Source organism: Panthera tigris, chromosome B1 (genome assembly GCF_018350195.1).
Source record: "Panthera tigris isolate Pti1 chromosome B1, P.tigris_Pti1_mat1.1, whole genome shotgun sequence".
NCBI lineage: Eukaryota > Metazoa > Chordata > Mammalia > Carnivora > Felidae > Panthera > Panthera tigris.
In genome coordinates, this window is record NC_056663.1 from 163,445,551 (window position 1) to 163,463,628 (window position 18,078).

The following is an 18,078-nucleotide window of genomic DNA, read 5'->3' on the forward strand; positions in this document are numbered from 1 at the left end:
AAATCTTCATATGAGTGATGAAGTTTGACAGTGTGAGAATTCTTAATATTACAGAGGGAAACGTATTTACATATGTATTTGGAACTGGAATATAGATACAACGAGCATTTTTTTTAAGTTTGTTTATTTATTTTGAGACAGAGAGAGAGAGAGAGACTAAACAAAGCAGGGGAGGGGCAGAAAGAGAGGGAGAGGGAGAGGGAGAATCCCAAACAGGCTCCACGTTGTCAGCACAGAGCCCAGTGCAGGGCTCGATCTCATGAACCACGAAATCATGACCTGAGACAAAACCGTGAGTCGGATGCTTAACCAACTGAGCCACCCAGGCACACCCTCCCCTTCTACAACAAGCATTTTTTAATGAATATAATTCGTGTGTTAAATATAGAAAATGCTTACTTGTTGAGTTACTCTGTAATTTCATATTATAATTATTTGGGCATATATAATACAGTCATGTAAGTGATATATATATACACACACATATATATATACACACACATATATATATATATACACACACACATATATATATACACACACACATATATATATATACACACACACACATATATATATATATATATATATATATATACACATACACACACACACACAGGTATAGTTATTATAATATTTTAAGTTGAAGAAACTGTGTCCCTGAGGGAATAACTTCCATTAAAATCAATATAATACTGAGACTATTTTAAATTACATTTCCATGAAATTATTTGTCACTCGGTTTATATTGAATGTTTCTGTCATGTTAATAACATCTGTATAATTAGAAATCTTTTATAGTTTATTTTCTGGCATCTATTTTCATCTCTTAGCTCTTTTAGCTCTTTTTGTTCTACTTTCTAAGGGATTTCTAACAACACTTCCATTGAAAGCTTTTCATATTTTTAATTCTGAAGAGTTTATTCTTTAGTTTTTGTTTTTTTTTTTTTTTTTAGGAATGCCTTATTCATGTTTCATGGTTGGACTGTCTTCCTTATCTGATGAAGTTTTCTTCTCCCAGCAAAAGTTCCTATTATATAGTTCTGTTTTGATTTGTCTTAGTAAAAGCTTTTCTCAAAAGTCAACCAATTCTAGATCTGTCTTTTGATAAAGAGTGGAATATTAAAAAGTTGATTGGGGGGCACCTGGGTGGCTCAGTCCATTGAAGATTTGACTTCGGCTCAGGTCATGATCTCACAGTTCACGGGTTCAAGCCCCATGTTGGGCTCTGTGCTGAGCCTTCTTCTGATTCTGTGTCTCCTTCTCTCTCTGCCCCTCCTTTGCTCATGCTCTCTCTCTCTCAAAAATAATAAACATTAAAAAAATTTTTTTTAAGTTGATTGGATGTTTTGTAGGTATATATGGAACTTACTGACTTTGTCATTTGTTGTATGATGATTTCATTGATATAAGTGTCTATAGGTCTCTTCTCTTGGATGACTAATCAGATTCCCCAGACAAAACTCTACTAGTCATCTACCTAAAGGAGAGGGTGTAGAGCTGTGTGTGTATGTGTGTACAAATACATTGATCCATAGATAACACACACACATACACAGAGCATAGTCTTTAAGCCTTCTGGTAGCCCCATGGGGTGAGAAGGTTTCAAGGGGATACAATCTCAAATTTTAAGATGTATATTTTCACTCAATTCCCCTATTCTCAATAAAGTTCTTATTCTTTCAGCTGTAATTATGTGCCCTAGTCCAGAAATCTTTGATTTACTCTTATCAGAAAAGATTTCTGGAAGTGTAGGCAGGGAGCCACCCTGTTACAAGAGGAAGGGGTATAGATTTTGGGGACCAATTACCTCTGAAATAGATTTTCCACCAAGCCTGTCATTTTAGCAACACCTTCAGAGTACTCCCAGAGATACTCAAAGCTATGAATTCCTGAACCTTTTGGAGGTTCAACAGCATAGATATGGAAGCTTCTTGGTTTACCCCACGACCAGCTTAAGATTCAGCCTTCTTAAAGCTTAATTACTTCTTGTCCATTTGTTTTCAACCATCCAAAATTTTGTTGCTGCTCTCTCCTTTCCCTCTTGGTTGTTATGAGTACGTTCCTTTTTATTTAAAAAAATTTTTTTTAATGTTTATTTTTGAGAGAGAGGGAGAGACACAGAGTGAGAGTGGGGGAGGGGCAGAGAGAGGTGGGGGGTAGACGCAGAATCCAAAGCAGGCTCCAGGCTTTGTGCTGTCAGCACACAGCCCAGTGCGGGGCTCACACCCATGGACTGGGAGATCATGACCTGAGCCGAAGTCAGATGCTCAACTGACTGAGCCACCCAACTGCCCCAAGTACATTCCTTTATAAAAATCACGTTGCTTTCGTTTTAGTGGAGTTTTAACATCTGTAATTTTGCAATCTTTTGTTCTTACTGAGTTATCCCAGGCTTTAAGTTCACAGATACTGTCTTATTTCTGATTGCAGGAACTACTTCCAGTAGCAATACAATGGTAGCTCCCATAGACGGCAATCCCGATAATAAGCCCATAAAAGAGAATATTGAAGAGAGGTAAGTACCCCTTTGTTCTTCATTAGCCTTTCGGTTTGACAGAGCCTGATTATCAGAATAAATGATAACTTCTGCATTGGCATGTATATTTCATAGAATGTATATTTCAAAATTCTAGTGAAGAAATACATTTCCATTTTGGAAATTTTCCACATTGCCTATTTCATCATTAAAATGCTGACTTCCTAGATTCTTTTACGTGCTCTAACGGATGAATAGGTAGAGTATGTTCTGTCTCTTTTTGTGTTGTTTACAGTTTTAGACTTTCCTAAATGGCTACTCACTCTGCCTATCTTTTTTATAAAATAGGCTTTATCCGAACATTACTACCCCATTTAAGAAAAATCTTCAGGTAGAAATAATTGACTTTAAATCTTAAACTTTTGAACTATAAGATGGAAATTAACGTGTGTGTGTGTGTGTCATAGTAAACTTTTGTTAATAGTTGATGTACTGTGTTCTTTTTTAAACATAGAAAGTGAAACCGAAAGTACAAATACCATTTTTCCATGAACTGTGACTAACTCCATGATCATTCCCATAGCTATGTGCACCTAGACATCTACAGTGGACTAAACAGTCACTTAAATCGTCAACATCACAGACTAGAATCTCGATACAGTAGCAGCTCTGGAGGATCTTATGAAGAAGAAAAAAGTAATAAGTTCCAAATGTTTTTTATAACTACAATGGCGAGGTGTATTCTTAATATATTAATGTTAGTAAATATATATTTTTCTGGTAAATTGTTTTTAAGAAGTGTTTAACTGCCACTAGTGGTGTTCCAGCATAACCTGAAATGTCCTGATTTTGAGGAGAAGCACGAATGGGGGAAATTTGTTTTAAAAGCACAGGGTCCCTCTAGACGAGTCAACAGGAACATAAGAATTGGTTCTCAAGAAGCATCATAGACACTGACTACAGCCTGCTTTTTTTTTTTTTTTTTTTTTGCTTTTTTTTTTTTTTTTTTTTTAAATGGGTTGGCTCTTTTTCTGTGGATTTATGTTTTACTGAAAAGTTCTCCCTTGCAATTAATGGTAAAGTGAATATCTACCCAAGTCTCACTAGAACACTGAGGTAGAGTGGAGTAGAAGGGCAAAAGCCTTCAGACTGGGAAGTTAACCCTGAAGGTGATCTGGTCCAATCTCCTCGTTTTGCACATGATGGAACTGAGGTCCAGAGAGGTTAAGTGACTTACCCACGTCACACAGAATTCACATCTCCCGATGCCATTTTTCACTGCACCCTGCAGCCCCAACTGCGGTAGAGCAGATTTCCTTTTAAGATGGGTTTGTGTTGGCCCTGTCTCAGAAAATTTAGAGTTGAGTAACTTACCAGAAGGCCCTGGTGACAAGGCAGCTTGACCTATAATGTGGTTTCATGGCTTGGACGTGAACTCTGAAATTTCATGAAGCGCTAGTATAGTTTTGCTTTGATACAAAGGATAGAGCCCGAATGGATACCTCTTTCCGTCTCTGATTTGCTTAGTGTGATAGTGTTTGTGCGCAGGTCTTCCTAGCAAACCTATGTCCGAAGAGTGGGAAGTTATTTTGTATCACTTTCCAATGCTGTAAATCGTTGGTGTCTTACTAGCGTTTGCGTATGTTGGCAGAAAAGAGATGGTGTAGAAAATGAGATCATTTTATTTTGATAGGTGATTCAATGCCACTTTATTCTAATTGGCGACTGAAAGTGATGGAGCATAATCAAGGAGAGCCACTACCCTTCCCACCAGCTGGAGGCTGCTGGTCACCACTGGTGGATTACTTGCCTGAAACGTCATCACCTGGATTACCTCTTCACAGGTGGACTACAGCATCATTCCTATTTCATACGAGCCAAATCGCTGCTTAATACTTTCAGCTTTCTTTATGCTATCTGACAACACAGAATAAAAGCCACTTCTTTCTTGACATGCTACGACAAATCAGATCCATGTGTTTAGATTTCGAGAAGTCTCAACACTCAGACCTCTGTTTACCATTAATACTGTTAAATCTACGTCTGCTGCTGCTTTTCTGGGTGTCTGGCATAGTTACTTGACCTTTCTGGGACCCAGTTACTTCCTCTGAAAAATATCTCGCGGTACTAGAGGCACTGTTGTTTGGAGTTGCGTTAAAGTGAATTTTACTTAGCAGAATCCCAGTAGAATAGTTACGGCATTCTTTCAAAATGTATTAATGTAACCAACACGTACTGAACACCTACTATGTGGCAAGCGGTGTGCTAGGTGTCAGGGTTGAAGATGAAGAAAATGTGACCCTTGCCTTTGAGGAGCCCTTAGCAGGTAATGTTTTTTTCTAGAACCATCACTTAACGGTTTCTTCAGCTATATTTCTTTTCCTCTTTTTTTCTTGAGAAGTTGTATTTTTCCATAAAATACAATATTAAAGGCTGCAAGTAACTGGCATGAGATTCGCTCCAGGTTTACTCTGCTGCGACATTAATAGGCGTCTCGTTTGTCACAGGTGTAACATAGCTGTGATCCTTTTGACGGATCTGATCATTGACCACAGTGTGAAGGTGGAATGGGGAAGCTACCTCCATCTTCTTCTTCATGCAATTTTTATAGGTAATTAACACTGGTTCTGACTCAACATGACATTATATTCCTGTGACAATTTAAAGGCAGTCTGGTTTTTTGGTATTTCTATTAACCGTTGTTTGGTACGTAACTCCCATGACACTTTTTACGGGGATTCTCATGGTCTAGTAGGGAGTCCGTCCTCGCCTCTCTTGTAACCACAAAAAGGTCTTCTCTTTGCGTTCCCGTTCTTGTCCTGTCATCCCTCCACTGCTCACAAACACAGTTACCGTCTAGCAGGAAAAATTCGGTACCCACAGCAAGAGTAAAGTTAACTTACCTCTCAGACTGGAAATTTGCAGAGTAAAAGGAAAATTAAAATGGGGTCCAAGTATTTCTCAAAAGAATGGGATTGTGGACTGTCTGATTATTACAGCTGAGAGTCCACTGTGCCCTCAATAACAGGGGAATTTCAGCTGTAATAGTCAGACGGTCCACAATAGGGACCATCTGTGGGATCCATCACAATACTTTTCATGCTTGTAGGATTGGCTTCCTGAAGAAAGTCAAGGTAGTCATCTTACCTGAAGTTTTCCTGATGTGCACATTTATTACTTTGATGTTTCAGTAATCAAACATCTACTGACTTTTCATTGTGCGCTAGGCACAAAAAATGCTTGCCTTTAAAAAAAGTCATTTACATTGAGTATTCTGTCACAGAGTAATAATTTCTAATAGGTTCTAAGTTTTAGACACAAGATGCATTGAAAACTTGTCTTGATTCCCCCTGCTAACTGTAAGACAATAGGCTATTGTTACAAACTCCAGGCCAATAAGAATTACCGTGTGGTACATCATCTTGTACAAAATATTTTCTGTATTTTCTGCTTTTCTTTAAAATATGCATTTGGGAGGTGCCTGGGTGGCTCAGTCAATTGAGCTTCCGACTTCAGCTCAGGTCGTGATCTCCAGCCCGTGAGTTTGAGCCTCACATTGGGCTGTATGCTGACCGCTCCGAGCCTGGAGCCTGCTTCGGATTCTGTGTCTCCCTCTCTCTCTGCCCCAACCCCCTGCTGGCGCTCTGTCTCTCTTTCTCTCTCTCCCTCTCTCTCTGTCTCTCAAAAATAAATAAAACATTTTAAAAAATAAAATAAAATATGCATTTGAAGGTAAGGGTACTTGTGATTTCTCTTCATTGACGATGATTTCCAACTGTCGTTCTCAGGGTCTGACCACTGCCACCCCGAGGTGTACGAGCACTGTAAGCGCCTGCTCCTGCACCTGCTAATAGTCACGGGACCCAGCAGTAACATCCGCGCTGTTGCCTCTGTCCTGCTCAGGAACAGGGAGTTTAACGAGCCCAGGGCGCTCACGGTCAAGCAGACCGCGCACTTAGATTACACTTGCACAGGTATTTGCTTTAAACGTCCAGTTTGACAATGGAATCATGCTTCGTTCGTTTGGAAACTGTAACAGAGAAAGTCAACTAAATAAAAGTTGAAAGGCTTTAAGTGTAGTTTTATGATTTTAAGTACCATTTACATCATTAACTGGTAAAAGAATTAACCTTGGAGTATTTGAGTCTGTATCACCTGTAAGGGTCTTTCTTTGTCATAAGAATTTTAAGTTCTCAACATGCAGGTTGAGGATCAGTGAAACAGTGCTTCGCTTACGGAGCACAGTTACCGAGAAGATGTTGACCCTGTATTACATTCCTCGTGCTCTCAAGATCTGAAAAATGAACAAAGCAAGACATTAACATTTTATTGTTCATTTGATTATATTTACTGTCTTTAAAATGTTAGGCATTTTTAAGTCTAGTAAATTCCAAATTATACATTTGGAAGTAATGCGGCCCAAATTAATGAGACTTTGATATAAAAGTTATTTCACTATTGGTGTGATTTTCTTTTTTAATTTACTTTGCAAGTTCTATTTTCTTCTTTCCTAATAGCCCTAACTTTCTTATCCATTTGTCTGTATCATCAGGTTAATAATAGATGACTTAGAAAATAATTGTTTTTAAAAAATGAAATAAAATTACATTTCTTACTAATCATGTAATGTCAGATACAGGGTTAAAGTTCTTTAGTGAAAACCCTGTGGTTAGTAAGAAAACAATTATTAGGAAACATTGCACCTTTTAAAATGTGGCTAAAATATGAATAAAGTTTACTGTCTCTTTTATGTTAAAACATCTTTTTAAAAATTCCATAGTTGGTTTTTGTTGTTTGTTCTTAAGTCTTCTTTTGCCATTTTGTGACTATAGGCATTCGTAATAAAAAGAATTTAATAATTGACATAATATAAATATTACAGAGACTTTAAAATTGTCCTTCTTCAGGTAAAATGAAGTGGAAAGTATAGAATCCTTTCCATAAGAAAAATCAGTTCACATTGTGGAAAAGACTGACTTAATACACATTGAGGCAATGTGCCGAAATATTAGGAAAGTGCCACTTTCAACTTTCTTCAGCAGATGGCAGCAAAAGACTTCACAGCAAACCCAAATAGCTAAGTTTTAATAATAGGCTGTGGGAGACAATGTTTGCCCCCCAAACTCACTTGATGGAATTTGGTGCTTATGAGGTTCCCGCAGAAGGAGTGCTGATTTGTAGCAGCTGACAGCAACAGATCCCCTCATGTGTCCCACATAACCTGTGAGGAAGGATAGTTTGACGCTTTCAATAGTGTATGAGATCCTTTCATGTCTGGGTATTGACGGCCATCTTTCTCTTACAGCGGGCGTTAGTGATTTTATACCTGATTACCAGCCCTCCCCTATGACTGACTCAGGGCTTAGCTCAAGTTCTACCTCTTCTAGTATCAGCTTAGGAAATAACAGCGCTGCCATTTCCCATCTACACACCACTCTCCTCAACGAGGTCGACATCTCCGTAGAGCAGGATGGAAAAGTCAAAACCCTCATGGAATTCATTACCTCAAGGTAACGTTACAGCTCTCACCATTCTGGCAACATACCTGTGTTAAGTCATTCTTTTTTGTCAGCTACAGCGAACCCTGTTTTTGATTTCTCGTGTGCCACTGATTGGGAATACACAGGTTTGTATTGGGTGATACTTAGAAACTTGGATGCCTCCAAAGACTTTCTCCTGTTGTGCTCACACAGTTATACTGGAGGATACCTCCAGTATGTCTGGATACCTCAAGTGTGTCTGGATACCAAGTAGCCAAAGAGAATACAGTCTTACCTGAATACATATTCCACTTTCATTAGCTACATTATCAGTCAGTCGTCAAATATTTATTTATGACAGCCTACTCTTTGCAAGGCACCATAAGCATAGAAGAAATGGATGGGGAGAAAGAAGGGGGGCTGGTGTCCCACAGCAAGAGAGCAAAACCATCAGGGGCTTGAGAAATAAAGTATTGGAAATGGTGAGTAACCCAGTCTGACTGTAATGCTGAGGGAAAAGTTTCTGGACGAGAAAACTTTGTAGTCCAGGGAGAAGTCAAACTGGAGGGCTCTGAGGCCTCAGCCATAGGCTACAGATCTTTCAAGAAAGCAGACGTTATTGAAAATCCTGGAGCTGGATGGGAAGGGTGAGAAGCACAATTAAAGAAATAGGTTGAGAAAATCAGTCTCGGAGCAATGAACGGGATGAATTAGACCTGTCAGATACTGGTGGCTGCGTGACCACAAAGGAGGTTTTCAGGGCACTTTGGGCCTGAGGTGATACGGGGTTGAACCCTTACTAACCAAGGCGGCAGCCTTGAGAATGCAAAGATGTTTTTTGGGTTTTTTTTGGGTTTTTTTTTTTAACGTTTATTTATTTTTGAGACAGAGAGAGACAGAGCATGAATGGGGGAGGGTCAGAGAGAGGGAGACACAGAATCTGAAACAGGCTCCAGGCTCTGAGCAGTTAGCACAGAGCCCGACGCGGGGCTCGAACTCACACACCGCGAGATCGTGACCCGAGCCGAAGTCGGAGGCTCAACCAACTGAGCCACCCAGGCGCCTGCAAAGATGTTTTAAAGAAAGAGTCAACAGGAAACTGTTCTCTCTTAAACTTATGCTGGATCTTCAGCTAGTAAATTATTTCCTTCGCATTACAATCTAAATACATTCTAGCCTCTCCAAATTATACTGCTGTGACCTATGACACATAAGCAGTTCCCAGTGCTCTTCTCACTTCGTAAAAGTCTGTCATCCTTTCCTCCCACCTCTGAGAGAGTCCAACTGTAATGATGGAAGACTCAAATCCCATGTAACCTGGATCTTCCTCTCCTTGCCGTAGACCATCACATGCTCAAGTACGTAAATAGTAGTCGACTGTGCGACGTGCTATTTGGCTTAGCCCACTAAGTGAAGTCCTTTCTCATGGCAAAGGCACATCTAATGTAACTGTGAGTAAAACCGTTAATGTGAGTTGAAAACCACGGGCATTATGTCTGTTCTCTGTTTTCAGAAAAAGAGGGCCCCTTTGGAACCATGAGGATGTTTCTGCCAAGAATCCTAACATCAAGAGTGCTGAGCAGTTAACTACATTTTTGAAACATGTGGTTTCTGTTTTTAAGCAGTCAAGCTCAGGTATCTTTCATTAAATATTTCAGATAATACTTTCAATGAGACTTTTTCATGTGATGCGAAAACTTCTGGTAATGTGTAGCAATGAGTTGACAGTTGAGAAGTCTAAAGTGAAAAGTTTTAGACAGGTCTTCTTTTTGAAGTTATTAGTGATGGTGGATAACTTTTGATTAAAGGAAAATTAAGTTAGTCCTTGAAAAATTAAGTGACTCCTTAAAAAATAAGAAAGCCACTTGTGACATTCCGGGGTGCTTCATTTTGTGTGTGGTGGCATAATAAAGTTACAGTGCAGTTGTGTATTATGAAACGATTACATTAAAGGAACATAGATGGAGAGGACAAACTTGAATTCTTTTCTATACAGTAGGCGGCTCCTGTGATCTGAAATCCACACATTCTGAAAGTTACTGTAAAAAAAAAAAACGTATCTGTCTAAAGGAGTGGTTCTCAACGAGAGGTGATTTTGCCCCTCGCTTCATGTTTTCTCTCTCCTTCTGCTCCTCTCCCCCACTCGTGCCCTCCTCTCTCAAATAAAATAAATAAATAAATTTTTTTTTTTTTTAAAGATTACAAAATAAGTAAGCAAAATGCAAATGGAGTTTAATGGAAAGAAAAAACATTGCCATAAAGCCTGAGTGCCTGCCCGGTTTGCCAGGCACTGTGCTGGGCACCGGGTTTAAAATGGTTAGCGGCTGATGATAACCCTGCATTCCAAGCAACAAGAAGCACTCACTTGTTTCCTTTGTCTTCACAGAAGGAATGCATTTGGAACATCATCTTAGTGAAGTTGCTCTACAAACAGCACTTTCTTGTTCTTCTCGACACTATGCTGGGAGATCCTTCCAGATTTTCAGGGCCCTAAAGCAGCCTCTTTCTGCAACTACACTCTCTGATGTTCTCTCCAGACTTGTAGAAACTGTAGGGGATCCGGGAGAAGATGCACAGGTATTGCATTAAATTCGTTCAGCAGCCGTTGAGCAGCTACTCATTGTCAAGGACTCATTTGCCAAGTACAGAGCACCACAGGGCAAGCAAGATAATGGTTACTCGGCATTGGTATCAAATGCTAACAAGCAGGCAAAGAATTAAGAAACAAAATTTTGTACGTGATACTTAATAACATACTAATCGAATCACATACTTCAGTGCGAATCAGAGAAAGCTTTACATTTACACACACACATACGGCCCACACTTGCATATTATCCTGGGATTTAAATTTAAATGTAGAGTGTTGAGTTGTTAAGGTAAATTAAGTGAAATAATGCAATAGAGAACTTAAGTCTATGCAGACTAATGATTTTATTAACACTGTTCTAGACACTGGGGATCTGGTAGCGACCAAGTTCCTGGCATTCTGGAGCTCACATTCTGTTGGAGAAATAAGCCTCTAATCCAGCACTGATATGTAACACACTTTTATTTAGAGATTATTGCTATGAACATAATAAGGTAGAGTAATGGGTTAAGGAGCGGTATGGGAGAGGAAGTTGTTTTATATGTGACCATCTGAGACGGTGAGTTTTAAACACGTACGTAAATGAAGTGAGTCCTGTGATAATACAGAAGAATATTTCAGGCAGAGAAATAAGAGTAGTGAGTGCAAAGGCCCTGAGACAGAAGCAACAAGCCTTTTTTTGAGGAACAGGAAGCAAACCAGTATGGCTAGTTTATTGGATGGTGGTGTCTAGCATCTGAAGATCGATGGGGACAGGTCCAGATTATGGGGGGTCTAGGGAGAGGTGAGATTTTACTTGTAAGTGATGGCGAACAGTACTCATAGGCCTTGAGAGGAGGGTGATGGATATAATTTGCTATTTAAAAAATTCGCTCTGGAGGCTAGGTAGAGTCCTCAGGAGGGCAATAGGAGTCATTTAAGAGGCCGTTGTAAAAGTCCACGCTGAAATGGTGGTAGTTTAGCTGACGGGAAGCTATGGAAGTGTGGAGGGGAGTCATCAGATTTCAGATATATTTTAAAGTAGTATTTTTAAGACTTGCCAATGGACTTAACTTAGACGTGAGAGAAAGAAACAAAAATGACTCGTAGATTTTTGGCCTAAGCAATTTTGGGTGAATCGTGGTGCCATTATAACCATTAGTTTGAGGAGTTTTCATCAATCAGCAAGATCATGTTGCTCAAGAGTTTAATCATTTTGCAATGTTAATGTTGAGTTTGTTCTAATTTTAAATCTCCTCGGGAAGTCCATTCTGAGTTCCTTTTTTTCCAAAGCATAATGAGTTAAGACCTGCCTCTTCTCCTAGGGGTTTGTGATTGAACTCCTGCTCACGTTGGAGTCTGCGATTGACACGTTGGCCGAAACCATGAAGCATTACGATCTTCTTTCTGCCCTTTCTCAGTAAGAATTGCATCCAGGCGAACTGTAGATTCGTATACAGAACTGCCATAGCTGAAGACGCATAACTATAACGTTAAGTTATCCTGATATTGCTGGTGGGAATGATACCAAAACATTCAGATGGACCAGCAGTGGGGAAAGGAGCCTCGGACAGGGAGCCCATGCAAAAAATCCCAGCACTCTGTGTGGCGGTGGTGTTCTTGTAATGGCCCGGTCAGGGGTCCTTCTGCTGCCGCGTGACTCGGCTTCAGCCTCACTGCCCGGCTCCGTTCCCGCTGCGCTCGACATCCCCTTGCCCCACAGCAGGCCGCCCCCCTCCTGGCTCACACCTTCCACAAATTGCTCCTCTCCTCCAGCTTTCTCTTCCTTGCACCTCCTGAATCGATTTATCCTTCAAGACCCATCTCGGATATTTCTAACTCCTCGAGGGCAGTGCTACTTACTCCATTTTGGGGGTTCCCACGGTGTTTTCTTCATATTTGAATAAAGCAAGTAACAAGCAGTAAAGTTTTACATATCCATCTCCCCCAGCAGACTTCAGTATTCCTAGCTTTTCCATACTCCTGGCACATACAGGAAGCATTCTGTCACTATTTTTAAATCTGTGATAATTGGATGTGAGGGAGAAGTAGAAATCAACCATACATTTTTGAGCTTGATTTGGGGGCGGGGCGGGGGGGGGGGGTGGTGGGTAAAGAGTGTGCATTAACAGAAATAAGGATATGGGGACCATCAAGTTTGGGGATAAGACAAATGAGGTCTGCTTTGGATGTAATGCTGAAGGTGGTCAGTGATAACGGTAGCAGAATTTTCACTTCAAATCAAACGCCATCCAACTCACAGGAAACAGTTGGCCACAGTAGGAAAGAGACTGTTGTACATTTTGCTTTAGTATGGAGGAAAGAGCTGAAATTTGATGAAGCGAAGTCAGATACTGAAACATAATTTGTCCTGGTAACAGTTACTGTTTTTTTTCAGTGTCTTTGAGAGTAAATAATGTAGCCAAGGAAGCGATTGTACATGCATTTATTTTCCTTTCTTTCTTTTTTTTTTTTTGTAAAGAACCTCATACCATGATCCTCTAATGGGAAACAAGTATGCAGCTAACAGGAAAAGCACTGGACAACTCAATCTAAGCACAAGTCCCATTAACAGCAGCAGTTATTTGGGATATAACAGTAATGCAAGAAGTAACTCTTTGAGACTAAGTTTAATTGGTGACCGAAGAGGTGACCGGCGGAGGAGTAACACACTGGACATAATGGATGGACGGATAAACCATAGCAATAGTTTAGCAAGGACTAGAAGCCTTTCCTCTCTGCGAGAGAAAGGCATGTATGACGTGCAGTCCCCTACTGAGCCTGCCAACTTGATGGCCACCATTTTTTGGATAGCAGCATCGCTATTAGAATCGGATTACGAATATGAATACCTCCTGGCTCTCAGGCTTCTCAACAAACTGCTTATCCATTTGCCTTTGGATAAATCAGAGAGTCGAGAGAAGATTGAAAATGTACAAAGCAAATTGAAATGGAGTAACTTCCCAGGCCTTCAGCAGCTCTTCCTTAAGGGTTTTACCTCAGTATCTACACAAGAGATGACCGTGCACCTCCTCAGTAAACTCATCGCCGTCTCCAAGCACACGTTGGTGGATCCTTCCCAGTTGTCAGGTGATGTTAACAGAATTGCACCAGCTCTCTGCTTTCTAGTGTAGTGAAATGTAAACTAATCATTTGTTTTGAACTCTAATTTCTGCTTTTCCACAAACAATCATGGGTTGCTGCTGCTGCCGCTGCTGTTGTTGTTGTTGTTGTTGTTGTTGTTTTTAATATGTGAGATAGCTTAAATTCTTTGGTAAAAGCAAAAAAAAAAAAAAAAGAAAGAATTTAAGAAGATCAGGCACGCCAGGAAATAAAAATAAAATGGTTTCCGTGAACCATTAAAGAAAATACCTTGAATTTTTTAAATAATGTGCAATAAAAATTGGTTATTGTTTGCTTTTTTTTTGATAGGCTTTCCTCTTAACATCCTTTGCTTATTGCCTCACTTAATCCAGCATTTTGACAGCCCAACTCAGTTTTGCAAAGAAACAGCTAGTCGAATAGCAAAGGTAAGCAAATGTTACGCTGAAAGATAAACGCTAGTGGGAAATTTCTCTGGAGTTTACCTTAAAGGGGGGAATCTCTTAAAAATCTTTTACCATCACTTCCGCTGTGAATTTCACATCTTTTTATTCTTTTCCTCCATATAAAGGAGTTTTGCAGTCATGATGTAAGCTACCACTGTTCAAATCACAGTGAATAAAATTATTTGTTTAGAGTAAAGCTCCACTGAGTCTGAGTCTTTTTCGGTTCCCTTTCCCTACTTTTGTCTTCTGCTTCTCTATCAGTTTCCAATTCATTCCTTTGTTCACCACCAGATACTTGCTGAGCACTGGGTTAGGTGCCAGAAATGCAGTGATAATCAAAGTAGACAGAATACTTGCCCCTGTGGGCCTTACAGTAGGGGTATAATAGTAGACAGTGGCCATAGAGTCTGTCTGATAAGTGCAGTGAAAGGACAGTACTCTCGGGGCACAGAAAGCAACAGTCCGCCTAGAGGAAATCCTCTCAAAGCCGACACTGCAGGCTGAATAGGAATAACCAAACTAAGATCCCTAGATGAGAAACAAGGAACGACAGGGCCGAGGGTAGAAGTTTTCCAGGCATGAGAAATTGCACGTGCAAAGGCCCTGAGAAGAAGAGGGCAAAACACGTTTTGTGGCTCCGAAAGTTCTCTCTTCTTTTATTTTTGCCTTTTTTTTCTTTAAACATTCTCTTCGTCTCTCTTTGCTGGCTTCATCCTTTCCCCTTCCTTATTTGGCTCTTTCCCTCTCATTGTTTCTGAAACAGGAATGTAGCTATTTTTAAGTCATCTGTTAACATTTGCTCGAAAGTGTTAGAGCTCTTGATCATACTTTTAAAAAAGATGATTTTTAAAAATAATTTCCTCTCAAGAAAAATAACCCAAATAACTTGCCTTCTGCTTAAACTTATTTCTTAATTTTCTTTCTTTTCTTTCTTCTTTCTTTCTTTCTTTCTTTCTTTCTTTCTTTCTTTCTTTCTTTCTTCTTTTTTTGTCAGTTAATGAGTCTTAGGAAAAAAGGCTTTAACAACTGAAAATATAGACAGTTATAAGAAGGAGTTCTATAAATTTACAAGTCCTGTACATACAGCAGGAAATTAAGTGAACTGGGGGAGAGGAGTATAAGATAGCAGTATAAGATAACCTAGCTAAAGCAGGGGGAGGAAAAGCAGAGAAATCTTCAACAGAAGGGAATAAGCAAGTAAAATTCTCTGCAAGAGCTTTTTCTATAAGCAGCCCTTGAAAAGCTGAGGGTTATTTAACAAAACTAACACAACAGTAAGGGGAAAGAGCAAGCATGCAGAAAGCCAAGTAAAACACCCACTTCTCCAGTGCCCAAATCCCATGACTGGTAAGTGCAGATTTCTCCCCGGGTTATCCCAGCCCAATTAATCACATTAAGAGTCACAAAACTAGAAACCTTTTGTTATCTTGATAGATAATATTTAATAAGTGGCAAGATCATATGTAATAAAATATGCTGTTGAATCCATCCCTAAGTAAATTTCTAAATTAGATAGGGAGAGATTTTTAACATAATCGTTTTAAAAGCATGTATTTTTTAAAAAAAGAGCCATTATTATCATTAGTGGAAACATCTTAATTTTGAAAAGGATTGCCCTAAACACCCAACAACATATATTTGCATTAATGAGGTCTGAAAGTGGTACAAAATAATTTATTAAAATACCTTTCCTTTTAGTATTCTAATGATACGTCATTAGAAAAATGTTGTAAAGATGTATTTTTTTTTCACGAGAGATAAGAAAGAACATATAAAGGGAAAAAAAGTATATTGGCTTACTTTGGGATTTCAAAAAATAAAAAGCATGAATCCTATCATCAGGGAAGTAGAGTAGGAGCATTTAGAATGGCAGGTGACTCTTCCCGCCTGAGAACTTCCTGCTGAATGCTGGCATAAGAGAAGAACTCAGCCCAGCCCAGCCCCAAGGATGTGGGCACCCCTCAGAGGGTCAGGCCTCTGCCGTCTTGACCAGGGCAAAGCACAGGAAAGTCCCAGATACCTTTTTGTTTCTAAGAAATCAAACATGGCTTTGTGTGCGTCATAAATTGTCGTTAAGTCTGTTTTCTTCCTGTTGAGCAGCACACAAAGGTTCCTTCCCTCGGCTTTCAGCAACCTGCAGGATGTGAATTAAATGGATTCCTTAATTATTCTCTCACTTAAACTGTTGAGAGCAATTTTCTGCCATTATGTGCTTCCTCATTATGCAAATATCCCTAGTTCTGTTTGTGCCCTTGGAGAGCACAGGATTTCAAAGCGAGGCAACACTTAGGACAAATATTGTCCTTTTAAGCTATTCATTATGGCAAAAAATAGTATGCTAAAAATGTTTGCTTATAAGACAGTCTTCTGAAGTCATATTTTAACCTGGTAATTCAAAATTTCCAAAATTAAGTCCACATTTAGCCATTTTCTTTAAAATTACACAGCATACATTCCTAGGAATTTTCTTCCTTTTCAATTAAAGGTTTTTAAAAATCATGCTTTAATGCAACTCTTTGTCTTGGGGTCTTGAGTTCAGGCCCCACATTGCATGTAGAGATTAAACAAATAAAAAGATCATGCTTTAAAAACCTATTTTTTTAAGAACATAAGAATCCTAGAAGAATTTTTCAGGAAGATACACACTTTAAAATTTTACTTTACAGAAATTACTTTAATGGGGCACCTGGGTGGCTGAGTCGGTTCAGCGTCCAGCTCCTGATTTTGGCTCAGGTCACGCATGATCCCTGGGTCGTGGGATGGAGCCCTGCTTATGATTCTCTGTCTCTCCCTCTGCCCCTCTCCCCTGCTCACATTCTCTTTTTCTAAAAAAAATCAAAAAGAACTTATTTTAAAATATAAAAATTATTCCTAAAAAATAACAAATTGTGAAATGATAAAATTATGTGATTTAAAAAAATAGCGTGATTAATTATATTTTGAAATACAAATGAGAAACATAAATTTATTTTCTTCCTAGTGTATGTTTTATAGGTAAAGGGTAATACATTAACTACTTTAAATAATTTTATTAAGCAGCTTTTAAGTTACTTTTAATGGTCTTCACAGCCTTACATATCTTCATATTTCAGGTCTATCCAATGATAATGTCCTCATGATGAATCAAAGTAATAGTTATATTCATCTGAAAGTTGAAAAATATATGTATTTTAAAAGGTAATTTTCTACAGTTGACCTTGAACAACACAGGGGTTATGGGCACCAACCCCCCCCCCCCCCGCACAGTTGAAAATCACATATGACTTTTTACTCCCCTAAAACATAATTACTAGTACCCTACTGTTGACTGTAAGCCCTACCAATAACACAAACAGCTCAATTAACACATATTTTGTATACTATATGTATACTGTATTCTTACAATAAAGTAAGCTAGAGCAAAGAAAATGTTACTAAGAAAATCATAAGGAAGAGAAAATAGGCTTACAGTACTGTACTATACTTATCGAAAAGAATCCACATATAAGTGGACCCACACAGTTAAATCCCGTGTTGTTGAAGGGTCAACCATAGTTTCTTTAATAAATGCTCTAGGTTTGGGGTGCCTGGGTGGCTCAGTCAGTTGAGCCTCCAATTTCAGCTCAGGTCATGATCTCTCAGTTCATGGGTTCGATCCCTGTGTCAGGTTCTGTGCTGACAGCTCAGAGCCTGGAGCCTGCTTCGGATTCTGTGTCTCCCTCTCTCTGCTCGTCCCCTGCTCGCACTCTGTCTCTCTCAAAAATAAATAAACATTAAAAAAATTTTTAAATAAATAAATAAATGTTCTAGGTTTGTGAAAATACATAACAAAACCTCAATTAGATGGTAGAATAAATGAGGAAAATGAAAAACAGAAAAGTAGACGATATTTCAGGGACAGCTCTGTGATAGGTGGGAATGAAAGAGTAGTGTGGCCCTTTCCCAGTTCTGCATTATTCAGGTGCCCCCCCAGAGCAGACTAAGGAACATCCTCACCAGTAACTCAGGGAACAAGCAAACAAG

At 39.2% G+C, this 18,078-nt stretch overlaps 1 protein-coding gene across 5 annotated transcripts in view; it reads left to right on the forward strand.

Annotated features, from left to right (window-relative positions):
• Positions 1-18,078, forward strand: part of FRYL (FRY like transcription coactivator) — a 265,419-nt gene that overhangs the window by 203,354 nt on the left and 43,987 nt on the right. For all 5 annotated transcript variants that reach the window (XM_042984565.1, XM_042984561.1, XM_042984562.1 and 2 more), the window contains 11 exons: positions 2,434-2,518; positions 3,063-3,175; positions 4,173-4,323; positions 4,987-5,090; positions 6,268-6,453; positions 7,785-7,989; positions 9,473-9,594; positions 10,346-10,536; positions 11,854-11,948; positions 13,011-13,618; positions 13,961-14,058. In XM_042984565.1, the coding sequence (XP_042840499.1) occupies positions 2,434-2,518; positions 3,063-3,175; positions 4,173-4,323; positions 4,987-5,090; positions 6,268-6,453; positions 7,785-7,989; positions 9,473-9,594; positions 10,346-10,536; positions 11,854-11,948; positions 13,011-13,618; positions 13,961-14,058 (1,958 nt within the window). The remainder of the gene's footprint in view (positions 1-2,433; positions 2,519-3,062; positions 3,176-4,172; positions 4,324-4,986; positions 5,091-6,267; positions 6,454-7,784; positions 7,990-9,472; positions 9,595-10,345; positions 10,537-11,853; positions 11,949-13,010; positions 13,619-13,960; positions 14,059-18,078) is intronic.